This window comes from Bos indicus, chromosome 19, assembly GCF_029378745.1.
Source record: "Bos indicus isolate NIAB-ARS_2022 breed Sahiwal x Tharparkar chromosome 19, NIAB-ARS_B.indTharparkar_mat_pri_1.0, whole genome shotgun sequence".
Classification (NCBI taxonomy): Eukaryota; Metazoa; Chordata; class Mammalia; order Artiodactyla; family Bovidae; genus Bos; species Bos indicus.
Window position 1 is genome coordinate 57,470,378 of NC_091778.1, and position 25,041 is coordinate 57,495,418.

Here is a 25,041-nt window from a genome sequence, read left to right on the forward strand (position 1 = left end):
TCTTGCCAGAGCCCCTAGAATCTCAGCCCTCTCGTGAACAGTCACCCAGTTTCAGCTCTGGTGAGGACCAGACCAGCAAAAATACTGCCCTCCTGCACGCCATCTGCACCCCTCACCCTAAGAGTTAAAAATGAGAAGACAAATGAATATTTTATTTTATTTTATGTTTTATTTTTGGCCGCGCCCTGGGGCACACAGGATCTTAGTTAAGCAATGAAGGATTCTTTACATACATATATTATGTATTTATTGGTTGTGCTGGGTCTCCATGGCTGCATGCGGGCTTTCTCTAATTGTGGGAGCAGGGGCTACTTTTCACTGTAGTGAATGGGCTTCTCATTGCGGTGGCTTCTCTTATTTCAGAGCACGGGTTCTGGGTGCAGAGTCTTCAATAGTTTTAGCTTGTGGGCTCTAGAGAGAGTGGTTGTGCTGTACAGGCTTACCTGTTCCACGGCATGTGGAATCCTCCCGGACCAGGGATCAAACCTGTGACCTCTGCATTCGCAGGCAGAGTCTTTATCCACTGAACTGCCAGGGAAGTCCCCCAATGCTTATTTTATAAGTTACTGTTTTCCCTCCCAACCTTTTCTCCCTTTCCTGGCCTAAGGAGCTGGTCTGAACAGAAGAAAAAGGTGGTTGAACATCCTTCTCCTTCCACCCTCTGCTGCTCTGAGACTCCCGAGGCAGGAGAAAGCGGGCGAAAAGCTCTGAAGCCTGTCTCAATCAGCTCTGGCTGCTATAACAAAATGCCAGAGACCAGGGAGTCCAAGATCATGGTGCCAACAGATTCGGTTCTTTGTGGAGACTCCCACAAGGGGAGAGAGAAAGTGAGACAGACACAGACAGAGAGCACTCTGGAAATCAAGGCGCTAATTCACCGTGAGAACCCCACCCTCATGACCTCATCTACAGCTGATTCCAGCCCAAAGGCCCCACCTCCTAATACCCTCGCCTTGGGGATTAGGGCTTAAGCATATGATTTGGGGGAACGCCAACGTTCAGCCTGGGCTTCCCTGATAACTCAGTTGGTAAAGAATCCGTCTGCAATGCAGGAGACCCCGGTTGATTCCTGGGTCCAGAAGATCCACTGGAGAAGCGATAGGCTACCTACTCCGATATTCTGGCCTGGAGAATTCCAGGGACTGTATAGCCCATGGGGTCGCAAAGAGTCGGACACAACTGAACGACTTTCTCTCAACCTGCAATCCGGGACAAAGTTTGTAGTCGTAGCTTCCGACCCTACTTGTATAACTTTGGGCAACTTACCCAACGCCTCTGAGCTTGTTTCCTCACGAGTATGACTGCATGGCACACAGTGTCTGCTCCTAAGGTTTTGGGGAGAAGTGACTCATATATGAAATGCCATGTGCAATGCCAGTAGTCCCACTCAGTACATGTTTCTCTTCATCTGTCCATCGGTGGCAGAGAGGCTGTCTGTAAGCCGTTTTCCCCTCTTCCTTCTATACAAGAGGAATGCTCGATTTTTAGCCCATACCTGGTTATGCAGAGTATTTGTCCCCGCCACTCTAGCATTTAGGTGTGGCCATGTGACTAAGTTATGACCAATACGGTCCAAATAAAAGTCTCCCCAGCAGCTCCAGGCATACTCCCCAGGACCCCTTTCTCCTTCCATCCATCCCCCATCCTTTTGCTGGAATCCCACCTGCTGGCCTGGGTCAGACAGTGAGGACCACACCCTAGAAGGGGGGCATGGTGAACTGGGAAGAGTCCATGCCCCTGGGAAGTTGGTGGGGATAGCTGCCAGACCAGACCTGGGCAGGACTTTGATGAATTTAAAGCACAATTATCATGGAGCCCTGTCACTTTCCCAGCCTCTGAATATTATCCTGTACCCTGTTGTTCAGGACTGTCTACCAAGTGGCCAGTCTCCACGCTTCCTGACATCTCTTTTTCTCCAGAATTTAAGGTACCTCAGAAGCAGGTGTCTCTCCCTCCAAAGTGAGCCAAAGAAAGGCATCCAAAGATGCCCCCACAGTCTTTCTGTTTGACTCTCCCACCCGTATAATCCTCCTCCACGCCCACATTGCCCGTCTATAAATACCTTCCAGGCCTGGAGGCAGACGTGGAAAGGGGAAGTCGGAGCCCGGCCGAGTCTCGTTTCTTCCCTTGCTGCTCTCACAGAATCTATTGAGCATTTTGAACATGGACCCATGCTAGGTGCTGGAGACAGAGACAGAATAAGAAAGTTATCAAACACCAACCTCCGCTCCAGACCTGTGGGGAATACTGAACAGTGATCTGTCCTAGGACAGGGGAGGGGACGAGGAGATGAGAGGGACCGCAGACTTAGACGGGTCAAGAAGGGCTTCAGAGAGACACTGGGGGAAAGAAGGGAAGATCGCATACGCACAAGCACGTGGCATCAGAGAAGCAGACAACAGCAAGTCATGACAAGGGTGTGCAGACACTCTTCTGGTCTCTACTGTGGCTTCCATCCTACCACCTCACCTTTTTCCACCCCTAGCACCCGGTGACCTAATTCTACCCTCAGAGGTCTGGAGGACTAGAACAGGATGTAACACAGCCAAAGGCACAGGCGTTTTTGAGAATCCATGCCGTGGTGCATTTGCAGAGTTCTTTCATTTTTGTCACCGAATAGTCCATTGTGTAGATACACTGGGCTTCCCAGGTGGCGCTAGTGGTAAGAACCCGCCTGCCCGTGCAGGAGACAGGAGAGATTCCGGTTGGATCCCTGGGTCAGGAAGATGCCTTGGAGGAGGAAATGGCAACCCACTCCAGTATTCTTGCCTGGAGAATCCCCTGGACAGAGGAGCCTGGCGGGCTACCGTCCATGGGGTTGCAAAGAGTCGGACGTGAGTGAAGCGACTCCGCACATGCACAGATATGCTGCACGGTACGGTGCTCTATTGATGGATGTCTAAACTATTTACAGTTTTGGGTGCGATGGACATTTTTATGCAAACTATATGGTAACCATGTTTTCATTTTTTCTTGAATAAACACCCAGAGGTAAAACTGCTGGGTCATAGGTATAAGGCATTTGGTTTAATAAGAAACTTCCGGGCCTTTCTCCACGTGTTTGTAGCATTTTACACTCCTACTGGCTTGGAAAAAACCCTGATGCTGGGAGGGATTGGGCAATGCCTGAGAATTACACAGTTGCTCCACAGTTCTGCTAGCATTTGGAGTTGTCAGCCTTTTTAATTTTAGCCATTCTGGTGGGTGGGTGGTGGTATCTTTTCATGGTTTTACTTGGCACTTGCTTTGACTAATGATATTGAGCGCTTTTTCGATTGCTTATTACCTATTTGTATCTTTCTTTGTGAAATGTCTGTTGAAATCTAATTTGTTCATGGGGTTGTTCATCTTTTTATTGTCAACTTTACCTTCAGATTTGAGATTCCCAGGTGTAGTCACCCCCTCAATCTGCTGGGATGAGACGCTGTAGAGGAAGAAGATGTGGTCTGAGGTCAGCGTAGGGCCCGCCAGCCCTGCCTTCATGATGGAGCTGCATACACTGCCTCCTGTGTATCTGGCGGTGAGTGAAGACTGGCTCTGCACAGACAGGAAGTACCTTCTCAATGAAGCTCAGAAGTGGGTGACAGGTGAGGGGCTGTCAGACACAAAGGTGGGTGATCTGGTTACAGAGAACCAGATGCTGAAAACCAGGCAGCTGGAAGCCTGGAAAACCCTCCAGCAAACTTGGACACCTTTCTCTTCAGACTGACATTGATACTTCCTATAGCTTCTTGCTGGGCTTCCCCAATGGCTCAGCAGTAAAGAATCTTCCTGCAATGTAGGAGACGCAGGCTTGATCCCTGGGTCGGGAAGATCCCCAGGAGGAGGAAATGGCAACCCACTCCAGTATTCTTGCCTGGAAAATCAATGGACAGAGGAGCCTGATGGGCGACAGTCCATAGGGTCACAAAGAGTCAGACACGACTGAGCACTCACACGTAGCTTCTTGCCCTTTGGCTCTACTGAGAAGAGCAAAAGAAGAAAGGTGAAATGCATAAGAAATCACCTCTTGAAAGTTACTGGACAGTGACTCCTCTTTTTTTTTTTTTCCTCTTGGTTCGTTTACTGGTGTTTTAATCATTTGCTGAGTGAATCTGAAAGGATGAAAAAGGGAACCGGATTAGTCGTCTCTATCTTTGACCCCTGCAGCCTGTGAGAACATCTTCCAGAATCTTCCAACAGTTGATTTTCTCAAACTTACAGCTTGAAAAATAAGTACATAAGTAAACAGATAATGGAAACTCATGTCCACACAAAAACCTACCCACACTTAATTATAGCAGCTTTATTGATAATTGCTAAAACATGGGAGCAGCCAAGATATCCTTCAACAGATGAATGGATAAACAAGCTATGTGATACATCCAGACATCCAGTGAACTGTTATTCAGCTCTAACAGGAAAAGAGCTGTCAAGATATGGGAGAACCTTGGATATGTATCACTAAGTGAAAAAGTCAGCTCCAAGAAGGAAGAAATTCTGACTTGTTCATTGCTATATCCTCCGCTCTGCCCATGTAGACCCTGAAAAAATATGTAATGGGGGAAAATAAATGATGGGTGAGAGTCCCTTCATCTCATTCTGAGTCATCAGAAAGGAGGAAGAAACAAGGGCTACTTAGGATAATCAACTGAGAAGTAGATCCCGAAGTCAGTCTCTTTCCAAATGAGGGCCACCGATCAATATGCTCAGACCACGCGGCAGATCTGCTTGATTAGGACAAACGTCCTGAAGTGAAGGTTGCTCAGTCATGTCCGACTCTTTTCAACCCCATATATGGTCCATGGAATTCTCCAGGCCAGAATACTGGAGTGGGGAGCCTTTCCCTCCTCCAGGGGATCTTTCCAACCCAGGGCTCGAACCCTGGTCTCCCACATTGCAGGCGGATTCTTTACCAGCTGAGCCACCAGGGAAGCCCAAAATGTCCTGAAGGATAGGGTAATCTGCATTTTTATTAAGCATCCCAGATGATGCTTGTGTCAGCTGAAGTTAAGAACACTTGAGAGGCTTATTAAAAATGCAGATGATTTTAGACCTGTGGAGAGACAGCACAGGCAAGGGTTGGAACACCCTGTTGTTCAAGCCCTTCATCTTTTTTTTTTTCCTTAAATAAGAGATGAATCTTTTAAAAAATTATTTCTTTATTTATGGCCTCGCTGGGTCTCCATTGCTGTCGGGGCTTTCTCTCGTTGCGGTGAGTGGGGGCTACTCTTCCGTTGCGGTGCGCAGGCCTCTCATTGCGGTGGCGTCTCCTGCTGCAGAGCGTGGGCTCTGGAGCCGGCAGGTTTCAGCAGTTGCGGATCCCGGGCTTAAGAGCACAGGCTCAGTAGCTGTGGGCACAGGCTTGGTTGCCCCGCAGCACGTGGAATCTTCCTGGCCCAAGGATTGAATCCATGTCCCCTGGCATGGGTGGGCAGACTCTTAACCCCTGTACCACCAGGGAAGTTCCCAACCTCTTAATCTTCATTGACAAAGATGTAGAGAGCTGATAAATACCAGCTCTATTTGGTCAAGGTCAAGGAGGTGTTTACTCCCTCCGCCGAGGCAGGGGAAGTCCAAAGGAACTTTTAATAGTCTACTTTGGGTAAATGATGATGAAGTCACAGAAGGATTCACTTCCCCAAGTTGACGGGAACCATTATTTTCCGGTTTTTCTTTTCACATGATTTGATTTACTTAGTATATTTAAACTTAAAATGAAATGACCAGATTTCCAATATGCAAAAACTAGAACCAGGGTGTATGCCCGAGAAAACCGGAACCTGCCATTAATCTCACCTCAGCTTGGTCACCAATTTGCCATCTGACCTTGGGGGACCTTGGGTGAATCACCTAGTCCCTCTGGCCCCTGGCCCCTGGCTCTGAGTCTTTTTAGTTCTGATGCTCTGTGGTTCCCTCAATCTAACTCACTCTACAATTAGCCTGTGGCCAAAAGTCCTGCTGGCTTATCTGTTGAATGACCATTGGGAAACTTATTCTAAAATGTGGGCTTGGGACTTCCCTGGTGGTTAAGTGGTTAAGAATTTACCTGCCAGTGCAGGGGACATGGGTTCCATCCCTGGTCTAGGAGGATCCCACATGCCTGTACATCCCGACTATTGAAAACCATGCTCTAGAGCCTGGAAGCCAGAAGAGAAACCCACACGCTGCAACTAGAAACTAGAGAGCAGCCTCCTGCTCGCTGCAACCAGAGAAAGCCCGCACACAGCAATGAAGAAAGACCCAGCACAGCCAAAGATAAATAAATGAAAAAAAAATTTTTTTTTAATGTGGACTTGTTCTAATCCAGAAGAACAAAGTAGAACTGAAGATCTCAATAGCCAACAACCTTATCTGGAGAAAAGTTAATGGCCAGTCCACAAAACTGCTGGAAAATGAAGATGTAACACAGGCGGGGCTTTCATGGGGGAAATAAAGCAATCTCTAAGCAAGGAGACAGAGGAAGTGACTGATGACAAAGGTGACCCTGAGGACACAGTGGGGGACATTTTCAAGAACAGGAAGTCACATTTCTGTACCAGGCTCTGCCTACTGTGGGCCACCTTAATATTTTATTCCCACGAGGACGATGCTTGTAGCATTTACGCTGAGAGGAAAAAAGCAGAAGTAAAAATTTTGTGTCCCTATGATCAACTCATTTTCAGCAAAGGTGCAAAAGGCAATTCAGTGGGGGGGAAAAAATAGACTTTTCAACAAAAACCAGTGTTCCAGGTATTGGAATAATATCCAAATGAAGGAGGTGTGCATGCGTGCTGAGTTACTCAGTCATGTCCGACTCTTTGCGACTCCATGGAGCCTGCCAAGCTCCTCTGTCCAGGGGATTTCCCAGGCAAGAATCCTGCAGTGCGTTGCCATGCCCTTCTCCAGGGGATCTTTCCGACCCAGGGATCAAACCCAGGTCTCTTGCGTTTCCTGCATTGGCAGGGAGATTCTTTACCACTAGTGCCACCTAGGAAGCCCATATGTCACACCTTACACCAAAATTAACCCCGAATGCGTCAGAGACCTAGATGTAAAACCTAGAACTAGGGACTTCCCTGGTGGTCCAGTGGCTAGGACTCCGAGATCTCAATGCAGGGGGCCCAGAGTTCGATCCCTGGTTGGGGAGCTGGATCCCACATGCCACAACTAAAGATCCCACATGCTGCAACTAGGACCTGGCACAGCTAAATAAACAAACAAAAACAAAAAACTAGAACTGTAAAATTTCTATTGGAAAACACAGGAGAAAAATTCAAATCCTTAGGACAGGCAAGGAGTTCTCAGGTATGATTCCAAGAACATGACCCAGGACTTTCCTGGTGCTTCCAGTGCAGGGGGCAGGGGTTCCATCCCTGGAGGAGAAGATCCCGCATGCCACGTGGTGCAGGAAAAAAAAAAATTCATAAAAGGAAACAACTCAATAAATTGGACTTCATTAAAATTAAGAAATTCTGCGGACTCCCCTGCTGATCCAATAGTTAGCACACGCTGCTTTGACAGGGCAAATGGAACTAAGATCCTACATGCCTTGGGGTGTGGCCAAAAGATTAAAAAAAAAATGATGAGACACCACTCTGTGTTTCGGGAAATGGTTAAATTTCTCAAAAATGACCTTACCAAGGATGTGGAGGAACTAGGACGGTCATACTGCCCGGGGAAAGTAAAATACACAACCACTTTGGGAAACAGTTTGGCCGTATCTTCAAAGGTTAAATTCACATTGACCTTATGCTCTAGACATTTCACTCCTAGTCTGTACCCAAGAGAAATTAACACAGCTGTCCATACAGAGATATATACGAATATGCACAGTTAAACCACACTCCTTCAGGTGGGACTCGAACCCAGTCACACCTCAGATGGGGACTTGAATCCACAATCCTTGACCGAGGAGGAGACTCGAATCCACTGTCTTTTAATTGAAACTGCACACCTGGTCCGAGGACTTCCTGAAGTTAGAGTTCTTCTGTCTCAGTGCAGAACGAATTCGATGAGAGCTAAGAGGTGAAGTGGCAGGCAATGAGGGAGTGTATTAGCATAGAGTGCTTGTGACAGCTACAAGCAGGCAGGCAAGGGAGCACAGCCCCCAGAATACACTCAGATACGTTTGTATAATCAGAGAAACTGTAGGGAGGAGAAAAGACCAACTTCTTCCTCATTTTTGGGTAGATGTCAAGACCTCCATCATTAGTTCCTCCTTTAACCCTATATGGTCTAATAAGGACTGCCATGGCACTATTGAAATCATATGCCTATTAGCCAAAGGTTGGTCCATAGGGCTGCAAAGAGTGGGCTATGACTTAGCAACTGAGCACACACACAACAACATGTACTAAAATATCACCTCAGGTGTTGGTATAATGTCCTCTTTCACCTAGTTTTCTTTCCCCTTTCACCTCCATTCCTGTCTTGGCTACCTGCAGAAGTGCTACTCTTCAAGGACTACTAACTCCCTGACTTCATGTAACAAGATGTACACCTGATGCCTATTGCCTTCCGTGTTTGTGGGTTTTTTTAATTTATTTATGTGGCTGTACCAGGTCTTAGTTGCTGCACTTGGATCTGCGATTTTCCTTGAGGCGTGCCAGATCTTTAGTTACCACATGCAAACTCTTAGCTGTGGCATGCAGGATCTAGATCCCTGACCAGGGGTCAAGCCCAGGCCCCCTGCACCGGGAGCGTGGTGTCCCAGCCACTGGAACTCGAGGGAAGTCCCGACTGTGTTGTGTTTTAACTATCATGACTTTGTGGTTGAGTGTGTCTGGGGCTTCAATGTGCCCAGTCTTCCTTCAGGGCAGAGTAGATTGTTGCTGGGTTTGTTGTTGTTCAGTCGCTAAGTCATGTCTGACTCTTTGCGACCCCATGGACTGTAGCACTCCAGGCTCCCCTGTCTTTCACTATTTCCCAGAGTCTGCTCATATTCATGTCCATTGAGTCAGTGATGCCATCCAACCATCTCATCCTCTGCTGCCCCTTTCTCTTGTCCTCAATCTTTCCCAGCATGAGGATCTTTTCCAATGAGTCAGCTCTTCGCATCAGGTGACCAAAGTATTGGAGCTTCAGCATCAGTTGTTCCAATGAACATTCAGGATTGATTTCCTTCAGGATTGACTGGTTTGATCTCCTTGCAGTCCAAGGGAATCTCAAAAGTCTTTAGCACCACAATTCGAAAGCATTAATTCTTTGGCGCTCGGCCTTCTTTATGGTCCAACTCTCACATCCATACATGACTACTGGAAAAACCATTGCTTTGACTATACGGACCTTTGTTGGCAAAGTTATATCTCTGCTTTTTAATATGATGTCTAACTTTGTCGTGACTTTTCTTCCAAGGAGCAAACATCTTCTAATATCATGGCTGCACTCACCATCTGCAGTGATTTTGGAGCTCAAGTAAATAAAATATGTCACTGCTTCTACTTTTTCCCTTTCTGTTTGCCATGAAGTGATGGGATCGGATGCCATGATCTTAGTTTTCTGAATGTTGAGTTGTAAGCCAACTTTTTCACTTTCTTTTTTCACCCTTATTCAGAGACTAGTTCCTCTTCAATTTCTGCCATTACAGTGGTATCATTTGCATATCTGAGGTTGTTGATATTTCTCCGGGCAATCTTGATTCAGTTTGCAATTCACTGAGCCCCGCATTTTGCATGATATACTCTGCATATAAGTTAAATAAGCAATGTGACAATATACAACCTTGACATACTCCCTTCCCAATTTTCAACAATCCATTGTTCCATTTCTGGTTCTAACTGTTGCTTCTTCACCTGCATACAGATTTCTCAGGAGGTAGGTAAAGTCGTCTGGTATTCCCACTTCTTTAAGAATTTTCCAGTTTGTTGTGATCCACACAAAGACTTTAGCGTAGTCAATGAAGCAGAAATAGATATTCTGGAGTTCCCTTGCTTTCTCTATGATCCAACAAATGTTGGCAGTTTGATCCCTGATTCTTCTGCCTTTTCTAAACCCAGCTTGTGGTTCTCAGTTTACCTACTGCTGAAGCCTAGCTTAAAGGATTTTGAGCATAACTTTGCTAGCAAGTGAAATGAGGGCAACTGTACAGCAGTTTGAGCATTCTTTGGCATTGCTCTTCTTTGGGACTGGAATGAAAACTGACCTTTTCCAGTCCTGTAGCCACTGCTGTGTTTTCCAAATTTGCTGGCATATTGAGTGCAGCACTTTAACAGCATCATCTTTTAGGATCTGAAGTAGCTCAGCTGGAATTTCATCACCTCCACTAGCTTTGTTCGTAGTGATGCTTCCTAAGGCCCACTTGACTTCACACTCCAGGATGTCTGGCTCTAGGTGAGTGACCACATCATCATGGTTATCTGGGTCATTAAGATCTTTTTTGTATAATTCTTCACATATTCTTGCCACCTCTTCTTAATCTCTTCTGCTTTGGTTAGGTTGTTACCAGTTCTGTCCTTTATTGTGCCCATCTTTGCATGAAATGTTCCCTCGATATCTCGAATTTTCTTGAAGACATCTCTAACCTTTACTATTCTATTGTTTTCCTCCATTTCTTTGCATTGTTCATTTAAGAAGGCTTTCTTATTACTCCTTGCTATTCTCTGGAACTCTGCACTCAGTTAAGTATATCTTTACTTTTCTCCCTTGCCTTTCACTTCTCTTCTTTTCTCAACTATTTGTAAAGCCTCCTCAGACAACCTCTTTGCCTACTTGCATTTCTTTTTTGCTAGGTTACTCGATTCTTTTCCTGAGTAGTTATTAGCTTACAACAGTCTCCCCAATTCCCTTAAAATTCCCTTTCTGTCTTTTATCCCCTAGCAGGATTTTGAAACTATTTCATTCTCCTACTCTGTCCCTATCAATAGGGCTTCATTTGTAAGAGCCAAAAACTGGAAGCAACCCAAGTGTCCATCTTGGTGAATGGATTAAAAAAAAATTATTGTATACCCACACAATAGAATATGACTCAGCAATAAAAGGAGGTCAATTAATAACACACACAGCTTCCCTACTGATACAGTGATTAAGACTCCACCTTACAATGCAGGGGACACTGCTTCCATCCCTGGTCCCAGAAAATCCCACGTACTGCAGGGCAACTAAGCCCGTGAAAACAACTACTGAGCTCATGTGTAGCAACTACTGGAGCCCCCACACTTCAGAGCTGGTGCTTCCAAGAGAAGCCACTCCAACGAGAAGCCTGAGCTACAGCTAGAGAGTGGCCATCGCTTGCCGCAGCTAGGGAAAGCCCTCGTGTAGCAACAACGACCCAAAATAATAATATTAAAAAATAATACACACTAATGGATGAATCTCTAGATAATTATACTGAGGGAAAGGAGCGAGACAAAAAGAACGTCATGTCATGTATAATTCCATTTATATGGAAGTCTATAAAATGGCAAACTAACAGAAAGCAGATCAGAGATTGCTTGGGAACTGACAAAAGAGGGCAAGGGGGAGGGATCGTAAAGAGGCATGAGGAATCGTTGAAGGCAATGGATGTATGTTCACTCTCTCATGGTAATGTACACTGCAGGTCAAAACATAAAATTGTTCACTTTGGAAACGTGTCAACTGTATGTCTGTTACACCTCAATAAAGCTGTGCAGAAAATTGTGAGGAGCCTAGAATGCTTTGTCATGCCAGAAAACAAGGAAACTAGTCAGTGTGTCAAAAAGATTCAGGTTCCAACTTAAATAGGCACCCTCTGGCCAACGATGGGAAAATATGAGTATCAATTAGGATAATAATTACTGTGGATGGAAATCACAGTGGATTGAAAAAGGACAAACAGTAATACAGTGTTCAGACTGATAGACACAAATCTATGTGTTCATAATGATAGATATAAAATATGTATTCATAATGACAATAATAAACTCATTGATTAATAACCTTTGGAAGGTATTAGGGAATCAATTAATTTTTAGACTCAGTAACAGCACCACTTAGGTGCAGATATAGAGGAAAAGGAGACTGACCAGGAATTGGTTAATTGTTGAAGTTGAGTAATGACTCTATGATGGTTCATCGGGCTATTCTCTCTACTTTTGTATATGTATGAATTTATTTGCTTGCTCGCTTGCCTCCCCAGGTGCCAGATCTTAGTTCACGCATGCCCCCTGCATTGGAAGCGTGTGGAGTCTTAACCACTGGGCTGCCAGGGAAATTCCCCACAACAGTTTTACATTGTGCAATAAAAATGTTTTTTAACTGTGCATCAAAATTATTGCGCTAATGTGAAAAACACCGTTTGAAAATAGGGAAGAAAGACTGTCCTGCAAAATGCTGATGCTACTTGGGTGAGAGTGGTAGGGTGAGTCATTTCCTCCTTCATTTCTACATTGTCTGTATTATGGCTATATATTTTTATATTATTTTCATAATGAGCTGAGCGACTAACCCTTTCACTCATAATAAACCCTAGGGGGAAAACAAAATCTCTGTATTCTTGCCGTCCTCGTCCCGGTCTTAAAAACTCATCTGTTCTTTCCCCCAGGCTTTTGCTAAACTTCCCGCCATCTTTTCCAAGTTTACAGTATCCGGGAACTGGAAATAAGATACTTTTGACGAATGCGGGTCAAGTCCAGCGCGCCCTAAACTTCCGCCCGCCAGCAGCCTGACCCTAGGCACACGCCCGACTCGGCACGGCGACCTCTTCAGGCGCAGCCGGGCTTCTGGACCCGCCTTCCTCGAACGCGAGGGAGACGTTTGCGCACGCGCGCGCCGAGGGCCTACATCTCCCATAGGCTCTGCGCCTCGCAAGGGCCGGCCTTGGTCGCAGAGGACTACACTACCCAGCAACTCCTTGCAATAGGCGTTTATCGGAGGGTTAGGGGGGGCGCCAGTACAACCATTGGTTTAGCGTCTGTCGGAAGCTGTGCTGTGATTGGCCTGGAAACCCGTCAGTTACCGCCAAGCTCAGTTAAGTTTTACTGTTAGACTGCGCGAGGGGGTAGAGACGAGCGACAGGAGCCGCGCCCTCTCAGCCCGGTGAGTGACCTCTGCCTCCGCCCTCTCGCTGTCCGCTTGGAGACTTGCACCCTCATTCCCTGGGGGCGACCACACGCGCAGGTACTCACGCGGGGGCGGGGGCCGTGCCCACACGTGAGGCGTCTGACCTGAGAAGCATCTTCAGGGACGCAGGAAGCTTAACCCTGGACACACCTGGGACACCTGTCTGTACAGTCGGGTGCACGCCTCGCGGGCGTTTTCTTGGAGCTGGGGTACAAACACAAGCCCTGGAGCACATGTGGACACCGGTGTCCATACGCGGGGACATCTGTAGAGACCCTCGGCTGAGCACGTGGGCTCAGGGGCACACGCGCTTACCGCGGGGCTCCTGCATATCTGAACCCCAGGGGCTCCCGCAGTGAAAACGACGTGGCGAAAGCAGACACACACCCACCCCACACACACACCTGCCTTTGTTCACTCCAAGGCACCCCTCCCACCATCTGATACTTTATTATATCATGCTTATAATCATGTTTCATGTTTATTTTGTCTCTAGATAAATATCAAGGCTTTTTGGTACAAGAAGGAAATTCTGAGCAAGCAGAAAAAGTAAGGCCACTAATGAATTGTATTCAGCAAGCCCTTTCACGTGTGTAAGACTTTTACCTTTTTGATAGAGCTTATCATATATAGTCAGGGCAATGGCACCCCACTCCAGTACTCCTGCCTGGAAAATTCCATGGGCTGAGGAGCCTGGTAGGCTGCAGTCCATGGGATCGCTAAGAGTCGGACAGGACTGAACGACTTCACTTTCACTTTCCACTTTCATGCATTGGAGAAGGAAATGGCAACCCACTCCAGTGTTCTTGCCTGGAGAATCCCAGGGATGGGGGAGCCTGGGGGGCTGCCTTCTGTGGGGTCGCACAGAGTCAGACACGACTGAAGAGACTTAGCAGCATCATATATAGTATCTTGCATGATCCTCCCAGGAATCTCGTTAGGTGGGGCCACTGTCATTCCCATTTTCCAGAAGAAAAACTGAGCCTAGGTTAAATAAACCTGCCCACGGTACATGAGCAAATCAGAAATTTGAACTCAGGCTTCTTGATCTGAGGTTTAAGATTATGACCAGCTATGCAGAGCTACTTATTTATAGAAATGCACTTTCCCTCCCTGACAGCAGGGAACTGACAGTGTTCTGTGTGACCCGAGCAGTCTCTGGGTGACCTGTGGAGAGACTGTGTCTCTCATTCACCTGCTTCACATTTAAACTGCTCCTCACAGGTGCCCTGGGAGTTGCAGCTTGAGTTAGCATCAAAGAGTACTTGATGGGAAAACCGAGGTCTCCTTTGAGGGTCTGGGGAAAAGTTACCAAGGGGCAGGCACATTTCTGGCAGGGGGTGGGAGGTTTCATACCATTAGTATTTTGGGTTGTTTTTTTTTTTTTTTCCACGCTGCAAGGCTTGCAGGATCTTAGTTCCCAATCAGCGATCAGACCTGGGCCCCAGCTGTGAAAGTGCCGAGTCCTAACCACTGGACTGCTGGGGAAGTCCCCCATTAGACCTTGAATAAGATATTATTTTACAATACCTTGCCAGTCGAGCCCCATGGATGTGCCTTGTTAATTTTAAGGATGGATTGGAGTGCTATTTTGGTAGTTTCAGAAAAGTGAGGACTTGGGAAGATGAAAGGAGAAAAAGAAACAATAGCAGGGTGGAGGGGGTCACTGTGCACCCTGACTCTCCTGTTCCTAAAAGTATTCAAAAGTGAAAGCGAGTCGCTCAGAGTGGGGAGCCTTTCCCTTCTCCAGGGGATCTTCCCAACCCAGGGATGAAACCCAGGTCTCCCACATTGCAGGCGGATTCTTTACCAGCCTTGCCACAAGGTATTCAAGAACTAGGTTAATTCTGAAGTCTCTCTCTCTTTTTTAAGTAATTGTTTATTTTATATACTTAATATTTGGCTGTGCTGGGTCTTTATTGCTGCACGTGGGCTTTATCTGCTTGCAGTGAGCAGTGCCAGGTGTGGGCTTCTCACTGCAGTGGCTTCTCTTGTGGAGCGCGGGCTCTAGGGCGAGGGGCTTCAGCCATTGCGGCCCATGGGCTCAGGAGTTGCAGCTCCCAGGCTCTGGAGCACAGACTCGGAAGTTGTGGTGCGCCAGCCTAGCTGTTCCTCGGCATGTGGGATCCTCCCGGATCAGGGATCGAACCCATGTCTCGTGCACTGGCAGGCAGATTCTTTACCAGTGAGCCACCAGGGAGGCCCTGAAGTCTCTTTGGAAATCATTTTGTATTTTGTTTTAACTGGGGCTTGGGAGGCTGGGGGTGGGGCATAATGAATTCAGTCCATATAGAAGAAGGGAGACCTGGCCTCCCTCTTCCCTTGCCAGCTCTCCCCCAGAGGTAACCTCACCAGCCTGTCGGGGTGTGTGTCCTTGCAGACTTTCCCCCATTCTTTATACGTTGGTACAGTGAAAGTCACTCAGTCGTGTCGGACTCTTTGTGACCCCATGGGCTATACAGTCCATGGAATTCTCCAGGCCAGAATACTGGAGTGGGTAGCCATTCCCTTCTCCAGGAGATCTTCCCAACCCAGGGATCGAACTCAGATCTTCTGCATCGCAGGCGGATTCTTTACCAATTGAGTGCATGTATATCTTGCTGTTTCTCTTTTGCAAAAGAGTGGCTCGAATTCTAGTGGGGAGGAGAGGCAAGAAACAGATGGATAGAATCAATGTTCAGTATGTAAATGCTCTAAAGAAGAATAAAGCAGGATAAGGAGAGGATGTGGGCTCTGCTTTGGGGGGTTGTTTCAGGAGGGCTGCTCTGGGGAGTGTGAGCAGGGACCCTAAGCACTTGCTCTAGTGTTTATTCTTTATCTCTCCTGTTTAGCTTGAAGCTGATGGACGTTGCATGGGCCAGAGGCAGGGATGGTGGGCTATGACCCCAAAGCAGACGACAGGGATATCTCCAATGTTGAGGTGGCCGTGGCTGGGTCTGTGTCCGGACTTGTCACTCGGGTGCTGATCAGCCCCTTGGACGTCATCAAAATCCGCTTCCAGGTACCCTTTCCTGTGTTATCCATGTAATGGGCTAGAGGATCAATTCACTCTCTTTTGCCAAAGCAGCTCCTGGGGCTTGGAGTTTTGTGAAGGAGAAGCACTTTATTGCCATCTCTGAAATTCCTCCTGCCCACCCCCGCCCACCCCCATCATCCTGACCATTTCCATTTTGATACCTAGCTTCAGATTGAGCGCCTGTCTCGCAGTGACCCCAATGCAAAATACCACGGAATCCTGCAGGCCGGGAGACAGATTTTGCAAGAGGAGGGCCCAACAGCGTTCTGGAAAGGGCACATCCCAGCCCAGCTTCTCTCCATAGGCTATGGAGCTGTCCAAGTAGGTGGCAGGGGAAGTGGCCAGGCCTCTGGGGTCACGTTGCACAATGGGGGAACCGGGGGTGGTAGGGTGGGCACCCGAGCCGCCCGGGGTAAGGCAACAGGAGGTAGTCACACACTTCCCACTTGCCTTGGTGGGGAAGCTACCTGGCAAATGGAAGACATAGACCAGAAGCATCCCCTTCCCCACGTCTCCCAAGCCTGGGGACTTGGCACCCACAGAACATGAGGCATTGCGTCCAGAAGACTGTCTTGATGCCAGGCCCAGAGGGGCTTGGCAGATGGCAGTACAAACACTTTTCATTTTTTAAAGTAGCATTTTCACGTCTGTGCTTCCTGTGAACTTCCCGGCAGCGCCGTGAGGAAGGTGCAGCAGGCATTTCGTGGCTCACAGAGAGGCTGAGCGAACTGCCTGAGGCCACACAGCCCGTAGGTGGCGAGGCTAGGCTCCGGGTCCAGGCTTCTCGTCTGTTCGCATTGTTCAGCTGAGTGCTGGTTTACCCTCAGCGTGTAGTCTGTAGTTGTACAGAGGTGGTGATGAGATAGCCAGCCCTGCACCACGCTAACTGGGGGCCTGGGAAAGCGCATCACTTCCGCTGTCTCACAGCAGTCCTTCGGTAGGCTCTGTTGTCACCCCCATTTTACAGAAGCCAAGAGAGCGTAAGTAATTAGCCCAGCCAAAGTCGCTAGGTGGAAAGTGGCCGAGCCAGGACTCCCAGCCCGGCGGCCAGCAGCAGAGCTGCCCTGCCTGTTCTTCCTGTGACATCACAGGGGTCGCTCAGGTCACATGCTCTGCAGCTCTCGCCCTGAGCCAGCGCGCAGACGCTGCATGCTGGTGGGTTCATGCAGCGACATGTGCTCTCAGCACCCCGAGCTTCTGCGAGTTGGATAGAGAAGCATCTGAGCCCAAGGGGGGCTTCCACCATGGAATATGTAATGTATGGAATTCTCCCAATGGAATTTCAGCTCCAGGGTCACGGCTCGCTGCACTGAAAGGGTGCCCAGCCTAGAATCAGACAATGGCCATCTTTTCTCAGTTGTCAGGAAACTAAGTGATGAATAGAATTTTTTTTCCTTTCTTTTTCTTTCTTTTTTTGGTCTCACTCTGTGGCTTGCAGGATCCTAGGTCCCCAACCAGGGATTGAACCCAGGGCCATGGCAGCTAGAGCACTGAATCCTAACCACTGGACCTCCGGGGAATTCCTGAGTAGAATTTTCTTTTTTTTTTTTTTTGCTCCCTTATGTGCTTGTTTATTTTAACTTGCATCCAAGATGATAGAATGATGCCAGGAGCTGAATATAGAATTCATTTTAAAAAATACCCTCCAATTCTTAGCTGCTGAAGGATGTCAGAGATAAGTCTAAAATCGTGAACTCTTGTCCGTTACTTTAGACAACTCACAGTCTAGTTTCTGAGTAGAATTTTCTAATATAAAAACACCCTCGCATATTTCTTTAGCCCTTGGGTGTTTGGCTCTGCTCAGAGCGAAAGGGCACAGGTTCCGTGTTTATTGAATTCTGTCCCTGCTCAAGGAGAGCGTCTCCTGGTCACGGGTGGAGGGGAAGCCTCCGGGGCTGTTTGTCCATGACACTGCCACGCACCCTTGCAGTTTTTGTCGTTTGAAGCGCTGACCGAGCTGGTGCACAGGGCCAGCGTGCGCGATGCCCGCGACTTCTCCGTGCATTTCTTGTGCGGCGGCCTGTCCGCCTGCGTGGCCACCCTCGCTGTGCATCCCGTGGACGTGCTGCGCACCCGCTTTGCAGCTCAGGGTGAGCCCAGGGTGAGTGGCCAGGTCAGAAAAGGGGTGCCCGAGGGATGGGGGGGTGTGCCAGGGTGGGGGCCCTTTTCCTTAAAGGGAACAAAGCTGGGGGAGGGGAGCGGGGGTCTTCAGGCCCTTCAGCCTGTCCCCGAAACTGTGGCTGCTCTCAGCACCAGACAAGGTGCTCACAGCCTCCTGAGGGGACGCAGAACCTGGCGGGGAAAGAGAACAAATACCAAATGGCCTTCCTCTGAGGCCCAGCCCTTTCGTGCAAGTTCCGAAGGCGAAAGCCTTCAGTATAGCTGCCAGCATCTGGGAGCAAGTGTGAAGAGGGCCTCCCTGCCTGGGGCAGACTTTTCCATCAGTCCCCCTTGGTCAGTGCGGTGCCTTGTGGTCCCCACAGGCAGGCAGAGTCAGCCCCGCTGGACCCCTGCAAAGAATATATAGAATATATGTCGAACAGAAGTATACTTAAAAAACAACTGTCCGTGATCTCCATGCATGAAGATTGCATTTTGACAGTTTAAGAAGGGTTAAGTATATGCATGGGTTGCCCTGGTTGCTCAGTGGTACAAAATCCGCCTGCCAGTGCAGGAGGCTCGGGTTCAATCCTTGGGTTAGGAAGATCCCCTGGAGAAGGAAATGGCTGCCCACTTCTGTATTCTTGCCTGGAAAATCCCATAAACAGAGGAGCCTGGCGGGCTAGAGTCCATGGGGCCACAAAAGAGTCAGATGGGACTGAGCTTGCAGGCACGCACGCTGTGAATTATAAACGGATCATCCAAGGTGGATTTCACACCTTTCGCAGTCCCGCACATTTCTGTGCACTCTTTGGGAAGCCCGTGGTGTAAATAGCCGGAAGGGGAGCCGCTGGGCAATCCCACCCTGGGAGTTTTGGCCCAGCATTTTCTTTGTCGTCGTGGCAGGAGAAGTAACACCCCTGGTAGCTGGTTTCTAGGCTCGGGGAAATATACCTGGCGGGCTGGGTTTTCGGGCTGAAATAGCCTCGTTCATCATCACACGTGTGGTGTCCAGGTCTATAAAACCCTGCGAGACGCCGTGGTGACCATGTACAGGACCGAAGGCCCCTTGGTCTTCTACAAAGGCCTGAACCCCACCTTGATCGCCATCTTCCCCTACGCGGGGTTCCAGTTCTCCATCTACAGCTCCTTGAAGCACGCCTACGAGTGGGCCTTGCCGGCCGAAGGCAAGAAAAACGGTGAGACCACCCTCCCGGGAAAGGGGATCTGGGTCTCACTCCCCCACCACCACTCCCCAGCCATAGCATCTCTTTCTGAGTCAGGTAGGAAGGAAGGCTTTCCTCCAGCAGCTAGGAACACCGCAGACCTCTGAACCCCCCGCTCTAGTGCCGCCAGCAAAACAAATCCGTTCACTCACAGATTACTTTGTTTCTCTCGGCTCTCGCCACTGTTATCTCTGGCCACCGGTCATGGTTTTCATTTTTGTCCAAGGTCCAACTTGCAGACAGCCTGGTTTTGTTTAGTGTTTGGTTTGGTTTTCATTTGGGGAAGCCAGGGAGGGGCACAGGCATCCTGTTCCCTCCCAAGCATGACCCAGGTCACGTGGCAGAGCCTGCAGGCCCCGAATGCCTCCCGCTGGGGCGACGCGTGTTCCGGGCTCACGCCCCTTCTGCCACCAGCCTGTCCAGCCTGCAGTCCACCGCCCGCCATCCTTGATGAAAGGGACCGCGTCTGGTTCTCTCTCTCCTGGGTTAAATTCTGAAATCGAGGATGCCTGTAGGGTTTTGTTTTAAGGCCCCGAATTAGAAGGTATAACCTTGACGTTTACCTTACATTGCATTTCTCTCCTTTCTCCCCACTCCATCCCACATCTCTGGTCCAGGGAACTTCAAAAACCTGCTTTGTGGCAGCGGAGCTGGCGTCATCAGCAAGACCCTCACGTACCCGCTGGACCTCTTTAAGAAACGGCTGCAGGTTGGAGGGTTTGAGCAGGCCCGAGCCTCCTTTGGCCAGGTGAGCCGTACCCCCGCAGACAGCTCTGATCCTGGCCGCCCACCGGGCATGTGAAGGAGCAAGGGTCAGTTCCCCCAGCCCTCTCACCCCCAGCCTGGCCCTGGTGTCCATGGAAATGTAATCAGTGCTCGCCTTGGGGAGCACATGCACTAAGATTGGAAGGATCCAGAGAGGATCAGCATGGCCCCTGAGCAAGGGTGACATGCAAATTCATGCAGTGCTCTGGATTTTAAAAAAAAAATCGATCTAAGAGAGAATTGGAAAATTTGAGGATTATAACCCAGGAGGAGCATCTCAGAAAGCTCTGAGAACTGTCTTGCCTGCTGGATGTTGAGACACAGTTTAGGTTAAGTTTTTTTTTAGACAGAGGGCTGTGCATCAAATATTATTGACAGTTTACATAATCCGGATCTAAGCACCATCGTAGCGGGTCATGTGACCCCTTACGAGATCAAGAAGGAATGTTGTCTTTAAGGAGTTGCCTTGTCGATGCTGGGAGAATGTTGCTGTCTATGGTTGGGCAGGTATTCCCGCCGATGGGAAAGGTCTGGTCAACACAAAATACAGATAACGTGATGCACAGTGCAGGGAGAGGGTGGCCAAAGAGCGGAGAAGGATTTTTATGTTTAGATTTGTCTTGTCTAATTTAACCTCGCACCGGGGACCCCTGAGCACATGGAAGCCCCGGGCAAAGCCCTGCGTGTGTCGGGCGCCATGCAGAGACGTGGGGGAAGGCGCACTCAGCCTCTGTCTTACAAGCGTGCGGTTCGTTTGGGGACCAAGAGTTTACTCACATAAGAAAGGTCCCCAAGATATAAAGAACACAGAGAAGCAGGCTCATACTGGTGTATGGGGTTCTTTGCTTTATGCTGTAGATGTCCCAGGATAGGGGTGAATTAAATCTGACCAACTAAATTATATTTTAAATGCACTAGAAGGGTTTGCCATCAGAGAAGCCCCGTTGTGGGTAATTCTGTAATGTTAATAGTCATTCCTTAATCTGCTTCGATTTTCACATACTGGGTTTTCATCTGCTCCTTGTGGCGCACTGATTTTGTGAAAGGCCAGGGTGGTAGGCAGTGGGGCGGTGCGGGGTGGAAGGCAGGGCTGGGTGACTTCTGGGCTTCTCCCTCTGGAACCTGGGACCCTGGGATGTCACAGCAAGAAGATGTCACAGCACAACGTGACTGACAGACAGCAGAGGAGCGAGAGGGCATGGAATGGGAGTCAGGAAGGGAAGAGTGCACGCCTTACTCAGGGAGAGAGAAAGAAGTGGGTTTACAAATTATGGTACAGTTTCTTTGTAGAAAACTTCAGAGATGTTAGACAAAAAGGAAGATAAAATCCCAGGTAAATCCAACACCACCCACCCCGAGAGGATCACACAGAACCTTTAGCTGTAGTAGTTCTCTCTCTTCCTTCCTCTCTTTCTCTGTCTCCCTTCCTTTCCCCCCTCTCTTTCTCTTATTGAAGTATACTCAATTTGCAATACTAAGTTAGTTTCAGGTGTATAGTGTAGTGATTCAACATTTTTATAGTTTATATTCCACTTAATTATAAAATAATGGCGACATTTCCCTGTGCTGCACAGTATATCCTTGTTGCTTATTTATTTATTTCTTGGCTCTGCGTGGAATCTGTTTCCCAACCAGGGATCAAACCCGCACCGCTTGCAGTGGAAGCATGGTCTTAACCACTGCACCTCCAGGGAGGTCCCACGTAATTTATTTTAAAAGGGTTTGTTTGTACCTCCTAATCCCCTGCCCCTCGCCTGCTCCTCCCCGCGTCCCTCTAGTTACCAGTAGTTTTTTAGATTCCACACATCGGTGATAACACACACCATTTCCCTTTCTCTGACTTATTTCACTAAGCATAACATAACACCCCCTGGGTCAATCCACGCTGCTGTTTTGTTTCTTTGCAGAAGAAAACGTGGACATTTTAACAAAAATGGGGTTGTACACAAGGTTTTATAACCTCCTCTTTCCACTTACCAACTTGGTTTGAAGAGATGGTTTGAATTTGGACAGGGAGAGCTGGTGAGAGACCAGGACACAGGAGGGAGGCCCTGCTCCCAACGGAGATGTAGTGTGAGCAGGCGTGGCTGGAGGGGGGCCGTGTGAGTGGACCAGTGGGCGATAAAGGCAGATCAGGGAGGGATGCTGAGGCCAAATGGTGGAAGGCCCTGAACACCAGGCCACGTGGCTTGGACTGGATTCTTCATCATCATCGTCGGGAGTTCCTGGAGCTTTGGGGGTTGAGCAAGGCTTGAGCCGAGCTGTGTCTTAGGGACACAGCAGCTGTCTGTGGTCAAGTGGAGGTGGCCAGCCTGGTGACACCTGTCAGGCTCAGAGCTCACAAGGACCAGATTCAGATCTACTGCCCAAGGTGGGCAGGGAGTGATGGGGCACACGGTCAGAGCACCTCTGGGAAGAGGGTCCAGAGCTCTCACTGGGTCCTTAAAAGCCTCAGTCCGTGGGAACTTCCCCGGCAAAAAGGAGCTCTGTCCAGTGCTGATTTCCACGCCCCTCCTCTGTGAAGCCTGAATTAGCCCAGCTGGAAGAGAAAGAATGAGGTTCACTTCTTCCGTCTCCTTGGCATTCATTCCTTCTTCCAGCAGCTATCTGCTGGGAGCTTGAATGTGCCAGGCCCTGTGTTGACAGAAGAACAGAGCTCACATCCACGTGTCCACCCCCTGCTCTCTCCTCAACCAGGGTACCCTTCCTCTCCCCAGGTGCGGAGCTACAAGGGCCTCCTGGACTGCGCCGGGCAGGTGCTGCGAGAGGAGGGTGCACAGGGCTGCTTCAAAGGCCTGTCCCCCAGCCTGCTGAAGGCCGCCCTCTCCACTGGCTTGGTGTTCTTCTGGTACGAGCTCTTCTGTAACTTCTTCCATCACATGAGGAAGGCAGACAGCTAGCCTCGAGGGCAGGAAGGGTGGCCTGTGGTCTTCCCCTCCTGGAAGTAGGCTCGATCAACGGTCTCCTGTTGCACAGAGAGGCGCTGCCTGGTCCTTCCCTCCAGGACAGCTGTCTCCGGCACGAAGAGCCATCGGGATTCCACTGGAAGGGCACCGGGAGGCCCATCAGGAGGAGCTGGACGTTCGTCCTCTGTCTGGCAGACACTGGGGGCAGCAGCTGCCCACCTGCTGAGCCCAGCTGCCCAGAGAGCCCTCCTGACTCTGAGCGGGGCCGCAGGGTGAGCGTGAGGCTGGGACTGGGCCCGGTACAGGGTCCCCACGCTTACTCCCACCACCTATTTAATAGACGTTAAAGCTGAAAGCAGTCTTTCCCCTCCACCTTCCCTACCAAATCACATCCCTCCTCCCAAAGCTGGAGGAAGGGAGCCCTGCCTTCCCTGCATTCTACTTTGCTCCGCAGTTGTGTCCCTCAGGCAGCTCTGTTTCTAGTTCTAGGGGAAGAATCCTAGAAGTAGCTGAATTGGTCTCTCTATGTAAAAACTCCACCATACTCAGATCTCCATGTCTATAAAGGCACCGCTCAGGCTGTTCTCTCCCTGGGTCGGACTGGTCCCAGCCCGTGGGCCTCTAGGGAAAGCTGATCCCAGCGGCGCCACTGGCAGTGGGGGTGTGCTGACGGGGCGGGGGTGTGGGTAAAGGCAGCAGCCCTCTGCCTCAGTCTCCCAGGATCAGTCTCTTGCTGGAGGCTGGGTTAGCCCTCCTGAGTGGGTGGGAGCTTAGGCTGGGCCAGTGGGCATCAGCTGCCCGCTTGTGAGCTCCTGGGTCCAGCATGGCCTGCAGGAAGGGGTTGAGCAGGCCGCCTGCTGCGGGGACCCCCGGTGCCCAGGCAGTTGCCAGGCACAGGAACCCACAGTCTAGACACAGCCAGTGGTACGAAAGGAGAAGAGAGTCACAGAAAAACCACTCCCTGGGAAGCGTGGCCCTAGAGGTTGGCTGTGCAGGGGGAGCCCCGCGGAGGACTGCTCCCCTGACCTCACCTCGGCTCTAGCTCCAGCCTTTGCACTGACAGCCGAGGAAGGTGGCAGCGAGGAGCAGCTGTGGGTGAGCGTCATGGCTCTCCCGGGGTCCTGGGCCTGTTCTCACCATTACCGTGTCCTTTCTGGTCTGGTACCTGGAATCCTGGAACCTCCATGCCCTTGGTTGCTGATTATGAAGGTCCACGTGTGGCTAGAGGGTGTCTGGCAGTCAAGGCTTGCGGCTGCCCAAGGGGGCCGCTGTCCGAATGTATTTTTTGATATCCATGGAAGTAAACTTTATTCTCTTCAGCTCTCTGCTCATTGGTTTTCTTTCTCAGCAGCTGAGGTTCTCTTCCTCGATCCATTTTCTGGTGACCACTTTGGCAGCTCTGTGAGCAGGAGAAGCGAGCCCTGGATACAGAAATCACCATCAACACATCTTTCTTGTCCAAGCTACAGGAAAAGGCAGTTCTTTCCCAGCCTCTCCTGTATGCCTTCCTGCGGTGCAGGGTTGACCTCCGACCTGGCCCTGTGTGGGCTGCTGAGCCCACACCTCTCCCCAAGCCCAGACCAGGACAGACTGAGCCAGGCACTTGCTCATCCATCAGTCAGGACGTGGATGTGTTTACACAGTCATGTCTGACTCTCTGTGACCCAGTGGACTGTAGCCTGCCAGGCTCTGTCCATGGGATTCTCCAGGCAAGAATACTGGAGTGGGCTGCCTTTTCCTTCTCCAGGGGATCTTTCCCCACCCAGGGATTGAACCTGGGTCTCTTGCATTGCACGCAGATCCTTTGCCGTCTGAGCCCCCGGGGAAGCTCAATGTCAGGGTCACACTCCCAACTCCTGGGGCACCAAAAGTTGGCAAACGGACCCCTTTCTCTTGGGTTGATTCATTGATTGTCAATTTATTTTACCAATATCGTTTGCACTTGGAGTGGGGCTTCGTGGAACTCGATCTAGCCCTGACGGCTTCCTCGCCTTCTCTACCTCGGGTAGGGGCGGTGGGGCGCGGAGCCCGGGCCTACCGCCTGTGAGTT

General features: G+C 49.6%; 1 protein-coding gene and 1 non-coding gene across 4 annotated transcripts; both read left to right on the forward strand.

The window, feature by feature from the left end:
- The first annotated feature begins 12,831 nt into the window (after positions 1-12,831).
- SLC25A19 (solute carrier family 25 member 19) lies at positions 12,832-24,310 on the forward strand. 3 transcript variants are annotated; one of them, XM_070774084.1, is made up of 8 exons: positions 12,833-12,954; positions 13,475-13,527; positions 15,810-15,979; positions 16,160-16,315; positions 17,925-18,095; positions 19,110-19,293; positions 19,938-20,068; positions 22,803-24,310. In XM_070774084.1, the coding sequence occupies exons 3-8, from the start codon at positions 15,848-15,850 to the stop codon at positions 22,983-22,985; spliced, it is 957 nt and encodes a 318-aa protein (XP_070630185.1). In that variant the 5' UTR covers positions 12,833-12,954; positions 13,475-13,527; positions 15,810-15,847; the 3' UTR covers positions 22,986-24,310. The 3 variants fall into 3 exon arrangements, with proteins under 3 accessions (XP_070630187.1, XP_070630185.1, XP_070630186.1); XM_070774085.1 differs by lacking the exon at positions 12,833-12,954 and adding an exon at positions 12,971-13,035; XM_070774086.1 differs by lacking the exon at positions 17,925-18,095 and having other exon boundaries at positions 12,832-12,954.
- Positions 20,193-20,300, forward strand: LOC139177814 (U6 spliceosomal RNA). Its single transcript, XR_011562282.1, has one exon. It is a non-coding gene; the product is annotated as a U6 spliceosomal RNA (small nuclear RNA).
- Positions 24,311-25,041: the final 731 nt, after the last annotated feature.

What these genes read in the sequence shown, in the direction of transcription:
- SLC25A19 (XM_070774084.1), top strand. Translation starts at nt 15,848, where the DNA reads ATGGTGGGCTATGACCCCAAAGCAGACGACAGGGATATCTCCAATGTT. An exon ending in TCATCAAAATCCGCTTCCAG is followed by an intron (nt 15,980 to 16,159) that starts GTACCCTTTCCT and finishes TTTGATACCTAG; the next exon opens with CTTCAGATTGAGCGCCTGTC. An exon ending in CAGCTCAGGGTGAGCCCAGG is followed by an intron (nt 18,096 to 19,109) that starts GTGAGTGGCCAG and finishes TGTGGTGTCCAG; the next exon opens with GTCTATAAAACCCTGCGAGA.